General features: G+C 37.8%; 1 protein-coding gene across 3 annotated transcripts; it reads right to left on the bottom strand.

Annotated features, from left to right (window-relative positions):
* Window positions 1-3368: 3368 nt before the first annotated feature.
* On the bottom strand, window positions 3369-17593 carry LOC105056652 (ATPase 10, plasma membrane-type). Of its 3 annotated transcripts, none has more exons than XM_010938927.3 (23): window positions 17339-17581; window positions 16766-17189; window positions 13410-13494; window positions 13208-13327; window positions 12920-13018; window positions 12614-12751; window positions 12177-12311; window positions 11678-11857; window positions 10840-11046; window positions 10658-10777; window positions 10245-10364; window positions 10026-10148; window positions 9729-9833; window positions 9380-9524; window positions 8772-8933; window positions 8339-8577; window positions 8231-8263; window positions 8059-8140; window positions 6417-6577; window positions 6111-6284; window positions 5543-5725; window positions 5052-5215; window positions 3369-3902 (listed from the first exon to the last, which is right to left on the bottom strand). In XM_010938927.3, exons 3-23 carry the CDS (start codon window positions 13470-13472, stop codon window positions 3806-3808), a joined length of 2850 nt encoding a protein of 949 aa, XP_010937229.1. In that variant the 5' UTR covers window positions 13473-13494; window positions 16766-17189; window positions 17339-17581; the 3' UTR covers window positions 3369-3805. The 3 variants fall into 3 exon arrangements, with proteins under 3 accessions (XP_010937229.1, XP_019710095.1, XP_073103419.1); XM_019854536.2 differs by having other exon boundaries at window positions 13195-13327; window positions 13410-13490; window positions 17339-17579; XM_073247318.1 differs by lacking the exons at window positions 3369-3902; window positions 5052-5215 and having other exon boundaries at window positions 5588-5725; window positions 6051-6284; window positions 17339-17593.
* Window positions 17594-20634: the final 3041 nt, after the last annotated feature.

The raw sequence follows: 20634 nt of genomic DNA, 5'->3' as shown, positions 1-20634 counted from the left end.
GCTCCTGGCAAGCTATTCCACATGACAAGGCCAGTCCAAACCATAATTCTCTTTCTTTTCATGAAATTATGATATTTATTTTCATTAATCAATTCAAATTTCGCAGTGTACTCAAAATAAACATATCATAACTATATAATCATACCATCATATGCTTTGATGAAAACATAATTATGCTCGCAACCACAAGTAATTGTCAACATTACATATGATAAAATTCATTGATTTCAAATCCAACGATGCAAAACTATCAGGAAAATAATATATACATGTGATGATGATCATGTATAATGATTCTTACCTCGATAATTGAGAATTCAAATTCACAGCCTTATAGTCCGAAAATCAAGTCCTACTCGTTGTCTCCCTGATCGTTAGACTGCTCTCCTATCAAATAAAATAAATTAATTTAATCAAATAAATTTTATATATATATATTGAGGTTATCTAACTCATACCCATGTCCCCCCTTTTATATATATATATATATATATATATATATATATATATATATACATATATATATATATATATTATGTATTTATATATCTTTATTATTTTTCATTTTTATTCATTATTTTTATTTATTTAATATATGCATATATATACATATATTATTATTGTTATTATTTTATTTTATTATTATATATATATATATATATTATTTGGAGAAGAGAGAAGAGGCTTCTTCTCTTCTCTTCTCCACGTTTTTAAAAAAAAATAGGGACCCGAGCCCCCACCGAATTTCTTCCCACATCCCGACCAAGAAAACTCTTCCGGCCACCTTCCCCGGCAGCGTCCGACGCCGGCGATGCTACCAAGTCGGTGGCAGTGCCACCTTCCTCGTTGCCGGCGGCAGAGAAGGAAGACAATCACAAAAACAGGGTATCCCTGTTGAGCCCGAACCGGCTCCTTGCCGGCTTTCGAACACTGGTGACCGGAGAATAACAAGGAGAAGAGGAAATACCTGGTTTCGCCGTCCAAAGAAAGCTCCGACGACTCCTCTTTCTTCCGATCAACCCCCCCACGGTAACCTTTGAGAAAGTTTCTCAAAACCCTCGATTTTCCTCAAAATTTTTGGTTGTAATTTCCTAAAGGAAGATCGGGGGATCTTATAGTGGAGGTTTCCTACCCTAGCCGGACTCTTTGAGTCCGAAATTGCCGGAATCGTGAAGGAAGAAGACTCCGGCTAGGAGTCTTCCTCCTTCTCTGTTTTTTTTTTTTTTTTTTTTTTTTTTTTTTGTTGTTGTTGGGCCGTCTGGGCTACAGGCCCAGATAACCGGGCTGCTACACCAATTGTCTTGAGGAGTGCCTTAATATCAAACAGGAGCTTCTGAATACGCAAAGACAAGGCAATATTCCAAGTCACAGTGGCATTTCCGAGCTCGAGAGCAGTTGAGTTGCTGGTAACTTGTAGCTAGCAAGCCGCCTTCTTAAGATGAAGAGGGTAAGTATATCAAATAGACTTACTTTCTTAGGATGAAAGATAATGTAGTTGTTATCATTATGCCTTGAAGACATTAGAGAGAGTGTGTGTTACAATGGAAAAGTAACGAGGGAGAGAGATGAAGAGGTGAAGGAACCCTAAGAGAAGGGCTCCCTTTATATTAACATGAACCTGCTTTTTGCCAAATCTGGGTGGTCCCTTTGGGTTCGGGTTGTCTCTTTGGTGTAAAAGAATGATTGATCTTCTTTTGCGATGTCAACTATTGAATAACACCTTGCATTGCATTCAAAGCACTGTAATTAATCTCTTTCTTCTATCAGCTATATAGATCTCGAAGTGGCTATTGTGGAATCCAATGGTTGGCATCTTAAAAGAAAATAAATATTTCTTTGTGTGAAAGACAACCCAAACTTAGGTCCTTCAGCCTCCTTTATCTTCAAAAAAGAAAGAAAGAGAGAAACAAATCATGCATATGAGGTACAGTTACAAGCATTGCGATATCTCTCCACAAAATGATCCAAAAGTTTCTAGTGATCGGCATCATGGCGAGGCACATTTTTCCAATCAATCACCCAGCTATAGGAGCTTTAGTCATCTCCTATGGTTGGAAAAATCGGATCGCATATTACATATCCATGTCTATATTCATTTTTATTTAACAAATATAGATAAAAATATGAATATTAACCGGATATAAAAAAATTATATCTATATTTACTTTAAATAGATATAGATACAAATTGAATATTAAAAGTAATATGAATATAGATATTAGAAAGTTAGTTAAATTTTATCAAATTAAATTTATCACCAAATGGAAGGCAAATTATATCAATAGTATATTAACATGATCATTTATTTTTAAAAAAATCAAGATTTCTATATAAGATTAAATAGTTGTCTATGTATATTCATATCCAATTTTTTTTTTAAAATATAGATATAAATATAAATATTAGTTGGACAATTAAATTAGTATCCAAATCTAGATAGATTTGAATATGGTAATGCATTTACAAAGGTATTTCATGATCCACTTTCACCTCTGCCATCCTAGCTCAAGCGTCATTGTGACCTATGACCTGCGATTATGCATCCTAGTTTATTAGGTAAGTGAAGATGGCCACACACATACATACGCATATAATTTTTTATGAACATATATAAAGAAGTTCCAGTAACCAAGAAAAAATAGGTGCAACCTTAGATGAACTGGACTAAAAAATGATCGCTGAACATAATATGGCACAGTAAATGATGGGTAGTCCTTTTTCCACTGGTAGTCCATTTTCAAACTACTAATTTCCCCTCATTCTGCCAATCCTTGACTCTCTACCTCCATATTTGTATCCCTAGTATCAGTTGCTAGGATTGCACACTGGAACTGAACTCCAGGGGTCCCTAAAAAGAAAAGGCACAGAGTATAAACAAAGCAAGAAGGTTCATAGTGCTTACGCGCGATGGGCAAATAACATTGCGCTTAAAGTGATGACAATGTGCACAAATTTGGTCTATCCAGAAACAGCAGAGCATTTCCTTCTAATACGTTCTTAGCTAAGAATTTGTCCTGTGGGATCTGTAGCATTTATTCAAAGTTTAAGGTCTTTCTCAATTCCAATCGATCTCTTTGGTCCACCTGAACAAATATCCTTCAAAGAGCAATCATGCTGGAAATTAAAAGGTTAGTAGGTATAGAAGATGAGCATGTGCATAATATTGGTCCAGTCCAGAAACAATCAGAGAATCTCCTTTTAATAAGTTCTTAGCTAAGAATTTGTGCTGTGGCACCTGAAGCATTTATTCAAAGTTAAGGTCTTCCCCATTTCCATTCGATCTCTTTCGCCCACCTGACGAAATATCCTTCTTCAAAGAGCAATTATGCTGGGAATTAAAAGGTTAGTAAGCGTAGAACAAGTTCCAATTGCCTGAATTTATGCTTTCATTGTAGAGACTATCACCACCAGATTATATTATGAACAATAATTCATGTCATTAGATGATACTTGTAGAAACATAAGGAACAAAAATAAATGACTTCCCTATCAGCTTTTTTTGTGTTCTACTATTAAAATTGAAAATTGAACTTCAACATGGAATATCTGATTTGCACTGAACTCTTTTGAACTGCCTGTCCTCATGAATCTGGTTTCTTATCTTTTGAAAAGAAGAGAATAGAAATGGAAAATTTCTGACTTCTGCGAAACATTCCTAGATCCACCATCGCAACACTATCACCAAGTACCCATCCTGTCCTACGAAACACCATGGCACCATTTGCTGACATGCAAAATTGCTCCTTTCGATGATTTGTTCTTGAAAACTCTCCTTGAGATGATGGAATTCCCTTCTCCACAGGTACTAGACCGTATGAGATATCTGAATAACATTTATATCTAAATTCTTCAGCCTCACCACAGATTCCACATGGCCTCTTAGTGTATGTATCTCTCCCAGCCTGCAAAAGGCATCCATCATCTTGTCATATCGATTATTCAGAGAAACATTTGACCACAAAAATCATTAAGAACTAAGAGGCAGTAATGTTCAAGCAGCATCGAAGCAAGGCATTGGTAACAACTGAGCAATTGGTTCATGAACAATTTTTCTATCTGCTAAAAGGACATAAATACCCATTCCAATTAAGTACTGTGACAATCGGCTGCTTGTCAGTGATAAGAACCATTGAGTTACATGCAATGAACCTCTTAGTGCCCATGGGCCCTAGAACTGACAGCAGCCTCATGCATGAAGAGTGAGTACAATGCATCAGACCATGATGTGTACTTAAGCTGCTTTGCAAGGCTATTGTTTACTCTTTCAAATTCAGGAGCCAATACGCATCTTATTTATATTACAAAGATAGTGAACAAAACCTTGCAATTATGAGATAACAGTAAATTCAGATCACTTCATACATATGCCACTAATGCTAGTGCACTCGAGGTATTAAAGGAAGTCATGGAACCATTGTTTTATATCATTTAGGACATCAGATTAATTAACTAAGAATTCATTGGGTCGTATAATCTGCTTTGCCAACTCTTTCTCTTTGTTTTTTGTTTACAGAATTTGCTCTGCAAACTTATCATTTGACACTTCCACTAGCCAGAGGTTGCTCCCTTGGAGCCTGAAGGGCTCCACCCCAAAATGTAGGATTGAACAAAATTTCATAAAACAAAGACTTTGTGAAGGAAATTTGAAAAGTTCAAATCTCACTATATTTTATTGTTATATGAACAAATTGATGATAAATATAATCATTGATTTAGATGTTTTCCTTTGCTCAACTGTACACCATCTAGAAGGATTTGGAGAGCCCACAATACCTGGTTGAGCTTTCACAAAATTGGTACAATGTGATGGAGAATTGCAAAGAAGACAGAGTAAAATTCTATTGGTTCTTTGGGACTACATGAATTCTTTCATGGAAAATATGGTGAAGATTGTTGATCTCTCATAGCATCCAGCTCTAAGAAGATCAAATATCTTGCATGAAAAATGCAAAATTATTATGTTTAAAAAAATAACGGTTAATTGACTTTTAAAGCCACATAATTTGATGTTTGTGCTTTGTGCATTTGTCTGCAAGTTGCCATCTCCTTACCTGGCTATTTCAGCACGTCTCTTGGCCTGTTCAGCAATCAAAGAAGATTGCCTCCCATTAGTCACAAAATCAGAATGTGGAAGCCCTTGTAGACTTTGCTGTGAGAGCGCCCACTTGACCGCCCTGTCTTCCTTTCCATAATCCCTCTTGGAAGTAAAAGCAGTCTGTCAGACACAGAATGAGAGACCTAAATAAGTATTTGGTGAAAAATGCCCAGCATAAGAAAGCTTTTAAAAGCTACAGAATCAAGATACAGCTATGTTGATAGAGATCTGATTTAAATGGTGTACAGCAGAAGGCTACTGTAGCATGTTCCAGCAATGGGCTCGAGACTAACAAGATGAGCAGATAACAATTTTCTCATCCAGTAGATTCCATCACATTTAAGTAAATATATAAATTACATATCTCGCTGATAACAGTTGAACACAAATCAAGGGTTGCAAAGGAGAAAGAGAGATCAAAGATAAAGAACTATCTAATGTATAGACCTTTCTATCAAGTAGCAGATTCCATGCTTCTCCACTCAGAGCATATCTAACAGTGAATTTGATTATATCAAGTGGAATGTAGAAGATCACACTATAGACCCATATAATGCCAGCCCAACCCCAACCAATACCACGTATTGAAGCAAAGCTGATATGTGCATATACTGCAATCAGGGTGGCCACCTGCAGACAAAGTCAAATCTAGGTTTAAATACAGACCAGGCACAAGAAATCTTATGCTGTTGCTTAATAAGAAATGGTCCCATAAGATAGAAGCAATCTAATTTATACATGCATATACCAAGTCACAATGAATTACTTGTACATCAAATTTGACTAGTCAGGATTTCACATCAAATTGAAATTACTCATACTTGGCTATCAAGTGTTGATGCACATGAGTCTTATATGCCACATAAGAAAAGTATAGCAGCAAGCCCGTAACAAAAGATTTAAAGGCAGCAGAATATATGAATATCAAATGCTTCTGAGTTTCTATCAGATAGACCTTGTATGGCACTGCTGATGTTATCTAGAATTTATCTGGAGACTGCATCAGAATTCTTACCAGTTGAGCCACAACAAATGCACACATTAAGAGAGTACCAGGCCTCTCCATAAATGACCAACTCTGACTGCGTGTGACAAATATAAGAGCTTGGCTGATTATGCTAACTTGCAGATAAATCGCAGATGAGATCTCTTCACTGTTGCTGCTGAGAGATCTCACTTTGAAGTGACTCTATGACCAAAAGTAACATAATTGTCATTTTTTGTCAGAGCAAAGTTTCCAGTAAATTGAATATTTATAAGTTAATGATAATAACAAACTGTTTTTTGGGTGGTTTAAAGATAAACAAAATCATATTTGTACCTCAAAGAAACTAGTTTTCTTGATAGCCCAATAAAATAGAACAGTAACTAAGGCAAGATATGTTCCTATAATAATGCCTGTTGCAAATATCTCATTAAGCTTCCAACTATCCGGTGTTGGAGATGGCTTCACACGATCCTTGGATATAGTCATGATGGTCCCTAATAACAGAAATGTAGCAAGACATTAAATCAGTCCATTATCAAGAACTATATGAAGACGGAAGCGGAAAGATCATGAAATCTTCATTGCATGTGTGGGGCAGAGCCAGAAATTTTATGCAGGAAAGCATGATGTTTCTTTATAAGAGATAGCAACATTGACATAGATATGCTTTTTTTATGTTTTTTCCTTTCCTAATTCAAAAATAACTCAAACTAGAGAAGAAAATCTATTGTTCCATAAATTTTATAAGTACTATAAATAAATAATTCCAATATATTGGTTCATGTAAATTTTTTAAGTCCTTTTTTTTTTTTGAAAAAACAAGGCATAAATTCCTAATGACCAATGTATTTCAAAGAAGAGTATGTTTTTGAATTCATATTTGTAAAAATTACACTAACCCATAAGACTCGCAAGTCTACCATGACAAAAATGCATAAAATACATCAAATGAAGTAGAATATATGTACTGATAAATATCATCCAAAAGGATAAATAATGGTGTAATTTTGTTAGAGAAAATAACAATGCAACTGTAACAGTTAGCTCAGCTGGTTGCTACCTTCCTCGCTAGGTGACAGTTTTTGAGTTCAAACATGATTAGTGGTGACTAACCACCATATTTTGAAAAAGGAAAAAAAAAAAAAAAAAAACTTGATACCTCGATCACCAATCATCAAATATATCCAAATAGAGCAGTTAATCAAACCAACAATATTTACCAAACACAGATGAGAAAGAGATTAATTTGCTCACCCCAAAAGTTACTCATGGGTCTCAACTACAAGAAAAGAAACAAAAAATTGCAAAACAGCATGAAAAACAATTCGACAAGAAAAAAACAGATTGGGAGAAAATTTTCCCCATGTTTGGCAATTAACTTTGGATTAGCCTTAATAATTACAATTGCGAATCATGAGTCTTATTTGGAATCTTGTAAACCCTAAATTTTGTAATGTGGGATAATAGATCTCAACTTTTCTTCTCAGGACTTGCTTGATATAGTAGAAATAAAAAAAGGAAAACAACCAACAGTACAGTCCTCTGGCTTCATGATCTATAAATCCATTATACCTGAATCCTATCCTCCCGGAACAGAGAGACTGAGAGAGGACCAACCTTTGAGTTGCAATCAGCCAGTCACCTGAGGGACTCAAAATAGGATAGTAGAGAGAGAGAGAGAGAGAGAGAGAGAGAGATGGGGTACCGGACATGGTGGGATTCTCCCCTGCCATCTGAAATTTTTTTTTTTTCTTTCAAATACTAACTTTTGTGGACAGCTCTAGGTAATTGCTATTCCTCAAATAAATAAATCTTGGAGATTGCTCTTCCTCAGGTTGAGCAGCATTGGACCTTAGAGTAGACCAAGCATTCCAATTGTGGATGGTTTTGAAGTATAAGGAGTATCTTGAAGTATCATGATGGGATTTAAAGTTACAAAAATTTGGAACATACGCTCAAAAAGAAGAAAACTTACCATCATTAAGAATGGCTATTATCAAAACCATAAAAGGAGGGAAGTCGTATTCCCAAATCAATGCAAGAAGCACAAAACCAAGCTGCATGATTAATGAATGTAATATATTAGAATGGTAAGATTGCAGCCCCCGAAGTCACTGGAAAACATAAAATGATTTATTTCTACGTACCACAATCCGTATGGTAATGGATACAGCATAAATCTGCATTCAGATGGAATAAGCATCATCCAACATATATTTCTTTATAGAAGTCTAAATACATGTATAGTACTCAACTGTATAATTCTTCATTCTTTGGAATATGGCTCGGCTGGTCAAGACAGCGCTAACAATGACACTCAAACCAGGCTCAGTAAGGACGATATCTGCAGCACTCCTCGCAGCATCAGTAGCATCCGACACTGCTATTCCAATGTCTGCTTTTTTTAAAGCAGGAGCATCATTTACACCATCTCCAGTCATTCCAACGATGTGCTTTTTCTCTTGAAGTATTTTCACAATCTCATACTTGTGCTCTGAAAGTTGACAGTGAGTTAAGAGAGGAACAAAAACTGAACATTAAACAGAAAAAAGGATGTGCATTCTATCTCAAGCTATAATATCATATTTGATTCAGACATTTGTAATGAGGATGGTTAATAGTGCAAGTAATTAGTAAATCACTCTAGTATGAGTGAATTATCAGAGCATTAAAGCATTGTCAAAATACCAGGAAAAACTCCAGCAAAGCCATCTGCCTGTTCAATAAGTTCATCAACAGGAAGTGCTTCATTTTCATCCTTATTGCGGCCCAACAACGTTGAAGAAGGATACATGTTTGTCCCCATTCCAAGACGTCGCCCAGTCTCTTTGGCAATGGCTAGCTGATCACCTGTGGAAGCAGCAACAGTTTTCTTCAAGAAATAAACAATGGGGAATAAAAGGCCTACACATTCACCAATTTATTAAGACTCATGGAAGCTTGAAAACAAATGTCCTTATTGCATTTATGTAAGCCCACCTAAAAACGTTACCTCTGTTGATTATTATGTCTAAGTTGACGAATAACTGATTTATGTTAGGGAAATGAATTTTTAAAGGCACCGTACACAGTAGTAGAAACTGTTTATGCTGAGATCTGGTAACAAGTGAAACTATTGATTTTCCAAATTGACATATGAAAATACTCTAAAAGAAGCCGAGCAATCCAAATGCACACAGATTTCAGTTATTGGCAAATGAGAAACCATGTGATGAATAGACATTTAGATGATCTTTAAGGTTTTTGATTTGATCAAATAGAACACCTTTGTCAGTTTCAACAAGTTCTGCACATACCAGTAATCATCTTCACGCAGACACCAAGATTCAATGCTCTGCGAATGGTCTCAGCACTGTCGTGTCTCGGTGGATCAAACAATGGCAGCAAGCCACAGAAAACCCATGGACCTCCTGGACTCTCTTTTGTTTTCTCAGGAACTGCCTGAATTTTTTTTACCATACGAGAAAAAAGGTTGGCATTATATAAACGAACAGTTTGAAACAATGAAAGGGTGCTTGATTAAAAATTGCCAGTCCCATTTCTGCTATCTAAACAGGATTCATCACAATGATTTAGAGAAAATGTACAGTTTATAAATTCTTCTTTGTTCATCCTTTCAAATCTATTCAAATAAGCAGGCAACACCTGATAAGCAACCCCAAGTGAACGGAGTCCCCTTTCAGCAAATTTGTCCACGATCGCATGCACTTTTCCAGCAATTTCAGTTTTATTGTGGCAAAGACTTAGAATCTGAAGAAAATCAGCAAATCTTCTGAGAGAGAGATAGAGAGTGAGCATATGCACTGAATATTTATCATATGTCCATGACTAAGGAAAAAGATTCAAGAGAAATCAATTTTTTATTAAATTTCTTATCAAGCTTCAGTTCAAAGAAAAACAGGATTACATGGTAGAATCTTCATCATTCTAATATGTGGGTACCTGCTCTGGAGCTCCTTTGCTAGCCCGATACCAGTTTCCATCAGAATCAATGTATGTAATCGCTGTCCTCTTGTCCACTGGATTGAAGGGAAGAAAATGCACTTCTGTGATGTTTGCTCGTGCCTGTAAGGAAAAGGAAGTATTTATGTCATCTGCATGCACAGAAAATTTAAGTTCAAAAGCAACCATACATAGTTCCACATTAATTTGTTTTTTGACCTCCTTAGGATCAGCAAGCATGTTAATAATGGCTGCATCAATTGCATCTTGGTTTTCAAGCCTTGAGGCTCTAGCAGCAAGCAAGACAATCATGTCTTTGTCCATGTCTCTATTAAAAGCCTACAGAATCAGGATTATGCATTCAGATTTGCATGAAGGTATGGAAGAATAATAAAAAGAAAGAAACCATCTTGGATACCTTGTCGAGAAGCATATTATTTTTAATGAACAGGAAAAGGAGATAAAACTGTACATACATCTACTATGAATCCAAAAAACCACTAAGCAAGGAGCTAAATCATATAAAGTGTATAGAAGATAAAACTGGAGGGAAAAACTCAATTAGAACAATATTTTTTTTTCACTGTTTCAAATTGTAAATAACAAAGATGGCTTTCTCCCTAGATTTCTACCTCAATGAGATTTTTATCAACAGTGAGGTGATTCAGAGTGAGTGTTCCTGTTTTATCACTGCAGAGAACATCCATTCCAGCCATTTCTTCAATTGCTGTCATTCGTTTAGTAATTGCACCCTGTAGATATACATCAATGTAAGAATGCCACAGAAAATTTCAGTTTATTTCTGACTATATACCTGCTGAGAAAGGCGGTGAGAACCAATCGCAAGAGTGACAGATAAGACAGTAGGCATAGCTATGGGAATGCCCCCTATTAAAAGAACGAGGAGATTGTTGATTCCATCTCTGTATGAGCGATGCTGGATTGGGAACATGACTATGATTTCAAGAATCATTCCGACAGCTATCGAGCATATGCAAAAGTTGCCAATGGAAGTAAGAACCTGAAGAAAATAGAATCAACCATTATACTGTAATTTAAACACATGAATGCATCATAATGTGTTATTACTGACAAGGCACGCAGAACTTTGGCAGCTGCTTCCCTAAAAGCCCTATGAGATGATTTCTGAATGCTCTAAAAATTTCCTTGAATCAAGTCCAAGCCAGAAAACAAAAGCCCTATCCCTAGGCAATTTATGGGTTTATATATTAGTTTACACCTATAACTTAATGTCTCTCCAACAGATGTCCTAACATCGTGGAGGAAAACAACTGAAGATTGGGCCTCCTCATGTGAAGAAGATGGAGGGAGTGAAACACTTGAGACAAGGATGTCCTACCATGGTAAGAAAACTGGTTATGATTTGCCAAATGAACTGATGAGGATCATGTTTGAATATTTTATGAATTTTTTGGAAGAATCTTTGGCAACAAAATGTTTCTGTAGCCTAGACATGATTACAACTGGATATATGGACCAATGTTGAACATTGTGCATTTCTCAAGGTAAGCTTTTTTCCTCATAGCTTGCTTTATAGTTTTGTTTAAAGAAAAAAATGCTCTTGCAGACAGAAGCAAGGCAGTGTTATATTACTGACTAAATCAGTCACTTCTGTGCCTCATATTTCTCACCTTCTGAAAATGCCCAACAGATTCAGTAGAATCAACCAAATGTGCTGCTTTCCCAAAGAAAGAGTGAACGCCAGTTGCAATAACAACAGCCTCAATCTCCCCATGCTTGCATGTCGAACCAGAGAATACTACATCACCCGTCCTTTTAGTGACTGGAAGAGATTCACCGGTGAGAGCCGACTGCATCGTCATGACAGTGACTATTGATTATTTTATAGTAAGATTTAAGAAATACATTTTGTAATAAATTATTCAGAATTTTGACAGCATCATGGTAGTCTGCATATCTATCAGATACACCATACAGGAAGACAAAACCCAAAAAATAAGAACAAAAAATGGCATTGTTTATATTATTCTCATATTTCCTATCCTGATAAGCAAATTAGTTATTAATTGGTGACGTAATCCGGCTTTAAAATAACCATCAGATTTCTAAATGTTTAGACCATACTAAGAAAAAAAAAAGAAAAATTTAATAATACGCAAATAAAATTACCTGGTCAACTTTCAGGGGATCTCCCTCAAGCAGACGAGCATCTGCTGGGATAATATCACCAAGCTTAATGCTACTGATATCTCCTGGTACCAGAATGGAAGCATCCAGCTCTTGCCACTGTCCATCCCTGAGAACCTGCACGCAGATATGCCTGATTAGGCATTATCCTTATGAAAAAGCAATGTGGAATTGGGATTTTTAAATACATTCTGTGTGTGGTAATGTTATATGTCTATGTACATGTATGTTTATACATGTATTTATATGTATGCATGATAACTTTTTTTCTTTTTTGGTGTCAGCATGTTAGGTTTTTCCAAATGCACTTTGCTTTGGTCATTAAGAAAATAGGGTTCATAAGCTTAAGACATGGTCTGCAGTCTGTACATTTTTCCATCATAAAAAGCTACCTGTTAGTGAAACATCCAGATATTCACCTTTGTTTTGGGAGCCAGGCGAGCCATGAGTGCTGCTGCAGCATTTCCAGCATTGTTTTCTTCAATAAAACTAATTGTAGAATTGAGAATCAGTAGGCAAACGATTCCCACAAAGTCTTGCCAATCAGGACCCTGGCCCTAATTATTAGATAGGACAAAATTAAAATTTAGACAGGAGCAGTGGTGAATTGGTAATGTCATACACATGTTAATATGTATTAAAATGTTTGCAGCAATAGTCCAGCCCTTCATCAAAGTGAAAACAAAAGAAAAAGAAAAAGAATTCAAGGTTCCGAGAAAACTCACTCCACCATTAGCAAGCACAATTGCCATCACTGCTGCAGCTTCCATAACCCATGACAAGGGGTTCCACATAAAACTAAGGAATTTCAAAAATTTGTTCTCCTGAATGAAAAGAGATAGAGAATATAAACAACAGCCGGAAATCATCAAGTTCTATAATTTCAAAATCATCATACAGTTTTCCATGGCTGTGGAACAAATTCTAATCAGGTTATATATGTCTCTTTCCTATTCCAGAAGAAAAGAAAACTGATAAACATATTCACAAGGTTCATAACTGATGATATTTACAGGCTTCTCCTCCAGCTTGTTTGGGCCAAAAAGCACTAGGCGTGCTTCAGCATCTGTTGATGAAAGTCCTCCTTGAGACGTTCTTAGTTGTTCGAAGACTTCTTCCAAGGGCATGCGTTCCTAATGTCCAACTCAAGCACAAAGTTAGTATTTAATGAATTAATTAACTACATATAATTTTTCCTACTTCTATATCCCTTACCAAATCAATTTCATCTCGATTGAATGTTTCAGGAGCAAGCAAAGGTTTGTTCAGATCGTCCATGGTTGAAGAAGACCCGAACTGTCTGAGAACCAAGAATCTTTCCCAGTCATTGAGTAAAAATCTTAAGATTATTAAGCACTACATATGCCATCATGCATATTAGAAGCTGCATCAGTAAAACTTAAATGTACATGTATGAAACAATTGCTACCAGCTTAAGGTGCTTATGTTATAGCAGCACAAGATAAATCAACCAACCAATTGCTGTAAAAATAAAAAAAAAAGATAAGAATTTGAAACTTTATTTGGATCTAATTCTCCAAATAAAATGCATAAGCATTCCCCAGCCTACTGTTGAGAAGACTAGAAAGATCCTAGTAAGAACTAAGGAGGACTGTGATTTGCATGTGTTGCTGACTAAAGAGGGGAGATGGAGAACAAGGGATGGAAGTCACGAAAAAGGGTAGCATTCATATAACTCTGATTGGGTCAAGGAATTTCACCAACGTGATTGATAAGGGATCATTTTGCACCTTCATTTCCTTCTTAACCTTTGGCCTAGCACCATCATTCTTTACAAGGCCTCAGTCAAAAAGTCCTAACCTCTTCCCAAGCCCTCCTTCTGAACAATGGTTTTGCATTTCAGGTTCCTATATGGCTTCATACATGAGAGAGAATTTCAAAGTACTCAAAATCCTACTAAATTTTAATGACAAAAAAACAATCGGATTTGTGGGTAATGCTTAAATGTTTAGGGGGTCACAAAACCCTTAGGAACCATAATGGACTTCTGGACTACATTTAAGACTCGAAGCAAATACAAGGAAAACCAAAAACCAGCAATCTGCGATTAAGGTGGTTACATGATTTTCAAGCCATCTGAAGCAAGCTAAGTTGCATCAGATGCACTGGACTCTGACATTGTTGCCAGGTCTAACTTTGACTAGGACTTTGTGGTTGATGCAATGGTGATGTTTATTAAATCTGACTTAAGAAATCTAGCATCAGATTCAATGGATGCTAAAAATTTTAGCAAAAGATGCATAATTTCTGACCATTTGCTGATATATGAATATCTATCCTGGATCATTCCAACTCTGAAATTTGTGTTAGATGAACCCTTCTGCTCCAATTTACATCTAGTGGTCTCCAATTATGGTGCATCGAAGGATGAGGCCTAGGAGTTGCATGATAAACTAGTTTATGACTATGTGCTACATTACTTTTTCTTGTTTAATTCAAGGTCTTAAATCCCATGGGATGGAGGTGTCCCAGTATCTCTATGGAACAGGATGCCCTGTCATCCCGTCCTATTCCAGTAGCGGTTCTAATCATACATTCCATAGATATTCCCTGTCCTCTCCCCTTCTTTCCTTTCTTTCTTTTTTATATTTCTTCCTTGTTTTCTTCTTTTCCTTTTACCTTCCAAGCTCTTCTTTCATTTTCTTATACCTTCACTTCTTTCTTTTTTTCCTTTTTCTTATTCTCTCTTTCCTTTCTTCTTTCTTTCCTTTCTTTTTCTTCTCCCTTCCTTTCTTTCTTTCATTTTCCTTCTTCTTCTTTCCTTTCTCCTTTTTCCTTTCTTCATCTTTCTTTCTTTCTTTCCTCTTTCTTCTTCTCTCCCCGCATGGCTGGGTTCCAGAATGGGGCAAGATGGACAAGACGCCCCCATCCCATTGGGACGTAAAACCTTGGTATAATTGCATATTTGGATCTTGAAAGGAGTATGTCAGGATAATATTCATTCAAGGGCATCAGAAATTTTTAAGACACTCAAAGATAATCCCATCTTTGGTATTGGCAAAGCTTGTGCAATCTTCTGTAGATGAGTTTGGAATTGTTTATTGTAGGGTTGTAGATGAAAAGATAATAAATGAGAGAATATAAATGAGTTCGACAAAAAAGTATGAAGAAGGTCAAATTATATGGATGCTACTTTTTCTGTCATTTTTTTGTAATGCAACAGCCAAATACCTCTTTAAATAAAAGTCAAATGGTTTCTAATGCACTATGACAGTATATTACATCACAAGATCTGATTCCTTCAGGTAAAATGCACCAAGACGCATATGCAGACAGAGCTTATCCACAACTATAAATATACAAGGCAGCATGTTAGATCTTTTTCCAAGTTATACATTATACATGATTGACATGATCCATGGGTTGTTCACCCAGCATCTGACTCATCCTTTAATTGCTGTAACAGAGTGTTCCTTAACAGGTACCTTCAGGATTTATTTTCCGAGTCAAAATAGTAATTTCTGATTCTTGAGTCTGAGAATCTTTAGAAGTCATAAATAGACCTGTTTTAAATAACAACATCCACATTCATGACTATTGAGCCTTCTTCTAGCTATCTGGGTCCACTTTGTGCTTCAAATTTGCCAATAATTCGAGGGTAACCTATTATATACTATTCCAAATTCTTGCTCATAACTTACAGCTATATTGCCTTAGATCTCCCACTTTGTTTGCTAACCTTTTTCAACAAATTCAAGCAACCCCATTCCAAGGGATCCAAAGAAATAACTACATATGCCCACACAATTTCACTTGATATCCCAACCTTCTCCTTGTCTCATGGAACTCATATACCTATTCTTCATTAGTTCTTCAGCTCATCCTCTCTACTCTTAGCAGACATGCATCCTCATGTTTCCATCCCTGCCACATTAATTTTTTTGTCCAATTGATAATTTTTTCTATCATTCTAGATGAAGAAAAAAAATTGCAAGCCTTATCTTCTAAGCTTTTGCCTTAAATAATCAGCAATTTGTCAACCACAGGGCACCCTAGATGCACTTGAACTCATCTATGCAACCTGATTCAATTAGATTTGACTTTGTCAATCTCTCCACTGTTTTACATGATTGATCCAAGATAACAATATCAAATTTTGGTTGCTTTTGTCCCTCAATTTCATCTGGAATCTCATTTCTAGTTTCTTCATGTTCGGTAGACTTTGTTTTCATTGCACTGAATATGGATCTTTATGCTTCAAGAATTTCCTCAATAGTTCTATTATTATAAGAGGCTGAAAAAAGTTAAACCTTAGTCATGCATATTTCATATAGATAAAATTTGCTCATTAAAGTTGTTTTGGCATGATAGATCCAAGTCGAGCTGTTCTACGATGGCCCATAATTGTCACTGGGTCACTATAAGCAATTTTAGTCTGCTTTAAGGCCCTGAATCTGTTCATTTTCTTCAACCAAGCATATAATCATACAAACAAAACCAGTCTAAACCTAAAAAAAGAAAAAAGAAAGAAGGAAAAAAGAAGAATCTTAGTTTTCCATGACAAACAGATACACAACAAGCAATTCTCAATATGATTATAGCTAACATACCCGTCAAAAGGCGAAGACCCCCCAACAAGCCTTAATGGTACTATCCCTCTTTCCTTTTCCTCTGTTTCTCCGATGTCGTGAAGGTGGGGATCGATGATTTCTCCAAAGAAAAGGCAGGAGAAGAGGTGGCAGTTTGGGTTCTTTTAAATGGGAAGCAGGTGATGATGGAGTCGGCATTTGACCGTTGGGTGGAGTGTTCAATCCAGTTCCCGCCATTCTTCTTAGCCCTTCTCTCTCAGTTTCCTTCGCTCGCTCCAACGGCTATTCAATGCCTCGCTTTCAAACCTAACATTCTCCGCTGACTTGCCTTGCCTCCCAAATCTTTCTCTAATGTTTACAGCCGCTACCCACTTAAATTTGTGAGGACTTTTCAGGGAAGAAAACCGCAGTATAGAGAAGGAACCTGGGTGAAAGGAAGGTTATTCTGCAGATTAAATCCGACGTTACGTTACGGTACTCAGAATTTTTTGAAAAATAATATTTTTTCAACAAAACGGCCAAATGGACAATAAAAAAAAAATTCAACAATGTATCTTTCTTTTATTTTCTGAAAAATTCCCAAAAATCACCTACCCAATCACCGTCCAGTCCATGGGTCCAGCGTGTCAATTGATGATTGTTGGATCAATTGATGGAGTAGATCGATACAACTACCCTGTGCTGCACCAATCTCCAACCACCGTATCAACAAAGAATCTGCCACTCCTCTTATTTGCCTCTTAAAAGGCCCAAGCACGTGCTACAGGCTACAGCTTGAAGCTGGTGTCCCATCTGATCACGTGTTCTTCCTCCTATTTTTAGCATGAGGCTGAGATGCATGGAAAGCTTGGCTTTACCAGTACTATAACGTCTTTATTAGATGCAGTTTAGACTTTAGTTTTGTTCTTTGAGATTGCATTTAAAGGACAACGCGAGTGGTAGTGTTTGAGTCGGTGTCTTATGTGCCAAAAAGGAAACATCAAAAGTATGTCATACTTTGACACTCAACCATGCCCTATTGGAAATTCTCTCCAGTTCAATTGCACAGGTCCAATTCACAGCCTTATCGCCTCTCCTGTTTTTCTCTGTCCTTTGGGAGCTTCGCGCATTTTATTCGGCTTGGCTTACGTATTATCGTGAGTTTGTTAGAATGACAAAAGGTTGCTGTCTGCGTAACCATTCGGAACTCTTCCAAACAATTTGAAGCATATAATGCATGCTTCGACATTAACATTGATATGGAATGGCGATTTATCTCTACTTATCTTGGAATATATCGAGTTGAGGTACCAAAATGAGATTCTCGATGGTAGTTACGCACCGAAGAATTATCTTACCTGCTTCACATTTTAGATATGCTCTCGAATGGATAATAGCCCACAAATAAGATAGAAGCAACGTAATTCTCTCAACTACTTCAATCTTTTTTTCTAAAGATGACTTGTCATATCACCTATAAATAGAGAAAAGAGAAAATCTTAGATAAGCTCTTATGTTCTATTCTCTTCTTTTTTTTTTATTATTCTCTGGTGACTGATTTAAATATCGGAGAATTTCTATATGAAACAACTCTGACAAAGAACTTATCTATGGGTTCACTTCCGTGTTAAAGACTAGCTACTTTAGATCCACCTGCTCCAATATTAGATTGGCTGCTAGCAGCAACAACAAATGTAATTAGAGATATTAATTACACAAAGCAAAAAAAAAAAAAAAAAAGTGGGTGGGAGGGGTTGGGGGGGCGATATCTAGATTGGGGATGCAAAGTAACTGGTGGGGTGGAGAAAATTAATATCCGTGGTCGATACAAAACATGCTTTTAGATATTTTTATGTACTCAGCGTAGCTGGTACTCATCCCAACTTGTATATTATTGTAATTTTATAAGATACAAAAGATATGGAGCTGGAATCAAACTGGCCCAGGTTAACAAAAGAAAGAAGAATACGTTTGTTTTCTTTTTCATCACCATTTAGATAATGCCATCAACTTTTTGAGTGATTTATAATCATTACAAAAATTAAGCAATATTTTGTGGAAATGATAGTGATTTATTGCATGAATTGCTGCTTGGAAAATTTTCAACTTAGGTATAAGAACATTTACACGATACTATAAACAGTTGCATAAATATTGTAAAGGCTTTGTAACCACTTTTGTTTAAAACCCTGCACATAAATGACTTAAAATAAAATAAAGAATATAATTATTTAGCTTTATTTTTTCTACAAGGCACTACAAAAATCATGCAAAATAAAAAAAAAATGAAAAATCCAAACCAATAACAAAAAAAGAGCAATAACTTAAATACAATTCTACCATTTGTCCATCCTATCTAAACTCTGACAAAACGACATTAGTTATCAAGAACAAATATATCAGTGAGCTTTCTATGAAAAATTGTGATAAGGAGCACCTAGAAATCCAATCCCAAATAAATCACAGGTTCATAGGGTAGCTAGCACACATCAAATGCACACAATCTAGACCTCAAATAATCTTCAAAACTCAGAATTAACAAAAGAACAATTGACAAGCACAACGTCAATTGTTATGGTACAATTCATCCAACATGTTTCTACTTGGATTGATCATGCGCATTGTTGGGGGATACCCACCGACCGACCGACCGACTAACGGCCCGATCGACTCCGACTGACCGACAGACTGACCGATTGTCGGTCGGGGCGACCGACTCCGACGGCCGACGGCCCGATCGACTGGCGGCCCGACCGACTAACGGCCCGACCGACTCCGACTGGCCGACAGACCGACCGATTGACGGTCGGGGCGACCGATTGACGGTCGGGGCGACCGACTGACGCCACTGCCGGCCATTCAACGGTCCATCGCCGACTGGGGATATGTCGGACGTATCCATCCCGACCGACTGAACCCAGAGGTCTGATGGCCGACTCACGTGAAACTCGCCGACCGACAGAGGAACCCGACGCCACTCTGCTGGCCACCGACCTAGGGTCGGCTGACTCCTCCGATCGCCGTACAGCCGCCAGACCTTGTCAGCTCTGACAGCGACATGCGGCACGGCTACCTAGGGGCATTGTCCCGTTGAGGGTATTGTCAACCCTGGTGATTTGACAGCCGCACGGCGACGTGACATTTTCACGGCGACTCTGACCGCCCATGGTGAGTTGACAGTTCCTCACTTGTCCGCGCCATTAATGACGGCGCCATATCGTGCTCCACTATATAAACCAGGGAATGCAACAGTGCAAGGGATCGATCCGCTCCGTCTCTCCTGAAAACACAGGCTCGCTCCTCTCTCTCTCTCTCAGAGCTCCCTGTCTATATTTCGCTGTTGCCCAGTCACCTTTCTGACTTGACCGTCGGAGGATCCCCGTCGGAGCCGCCTCCGGTCAGTGCGGACTTCATTTTGCAGGTGCACGCTCCCCGGCGATCGGACGACGAGGCGATTGGCCGCAACAGATTGGCGCGCCAGGTAGGGGGATCAGCATGACAAAGACAAGAGCTCAACGATCGAGAATCACTGGGTCGGCAAGGCGCTCTTCCCGCCGGGAAGAGGCCTCCCCGCCACCACCAGCGGCGGAGCCTAGCTCTCCGCGCCCTGCAGTGACCACGGAGGCCCAGATTGCGGCCATCGTACGGCAGATGACCGTACTGACCGACGCAGTCAAGAGCCTCCAGCAGCAACCGACGGCCCGACCTATGCCTTCTAGGAGCAGCCACCGACGACCGCGTCGATCCCTGTCGCCTCCATGCGAGCGCCCCCAACAGCGCTCCCACGGAGAGGAGGGACGACCATGACGCGACGACCGACAGTCCCAGCGGTCCTCCCCTTCCCCGTTGGAACGGGCAAGGAAGGAGAAGCGACCGCGCACACCGTCGGCCTCTCTCTCAGAATCTTCCGG

Source organism: Elaeis guineensis, chromosome 13 (genome assembly GCF_000442705.2).
Source record: "Elaeis guineensis isolate ETL-2024a chromosome 13, EG11, whole genome shotgun sequence".
In the NCBI taxonomy this organism is placed as follows: domain Eukaryota; kingdom Viridiplantae; phylum Streptophyta; class Magnoliopsida; order Arecales; family Arecaceae; genus Elaeis; species Elaeis guineensis.
The sequence above is the reverse complement of the archived record's forward strand: the minus strand, read 5'-3'. Positions and strand labels throughout refer to the sequence as shown.

Bases quoted from the DNA above. Each gene is read 5' to 3' on its own strand.
- LOC105056652 (XM_010938927.3), bottom strand. From the start codon at position 13,472: ATGGACGATCTGAACAAACCTTTGCTTGCTCCTGAAACATTCAATCGA. The intron at 13,328-13,409 runs GTAAGGGATATA...GTTGGACATTAG, and splicing joins ATCGAGATGAAATTGATTTG to GAACGCATGCCCTTGGAAGA. The intron at 11,858-12,176 runs GTAATTTTATTT...ATGACGATGCAG, and splicing joins ATCCCCTGAAAGTTGACCAG to TCGGCTCTCACCGGTGAATC.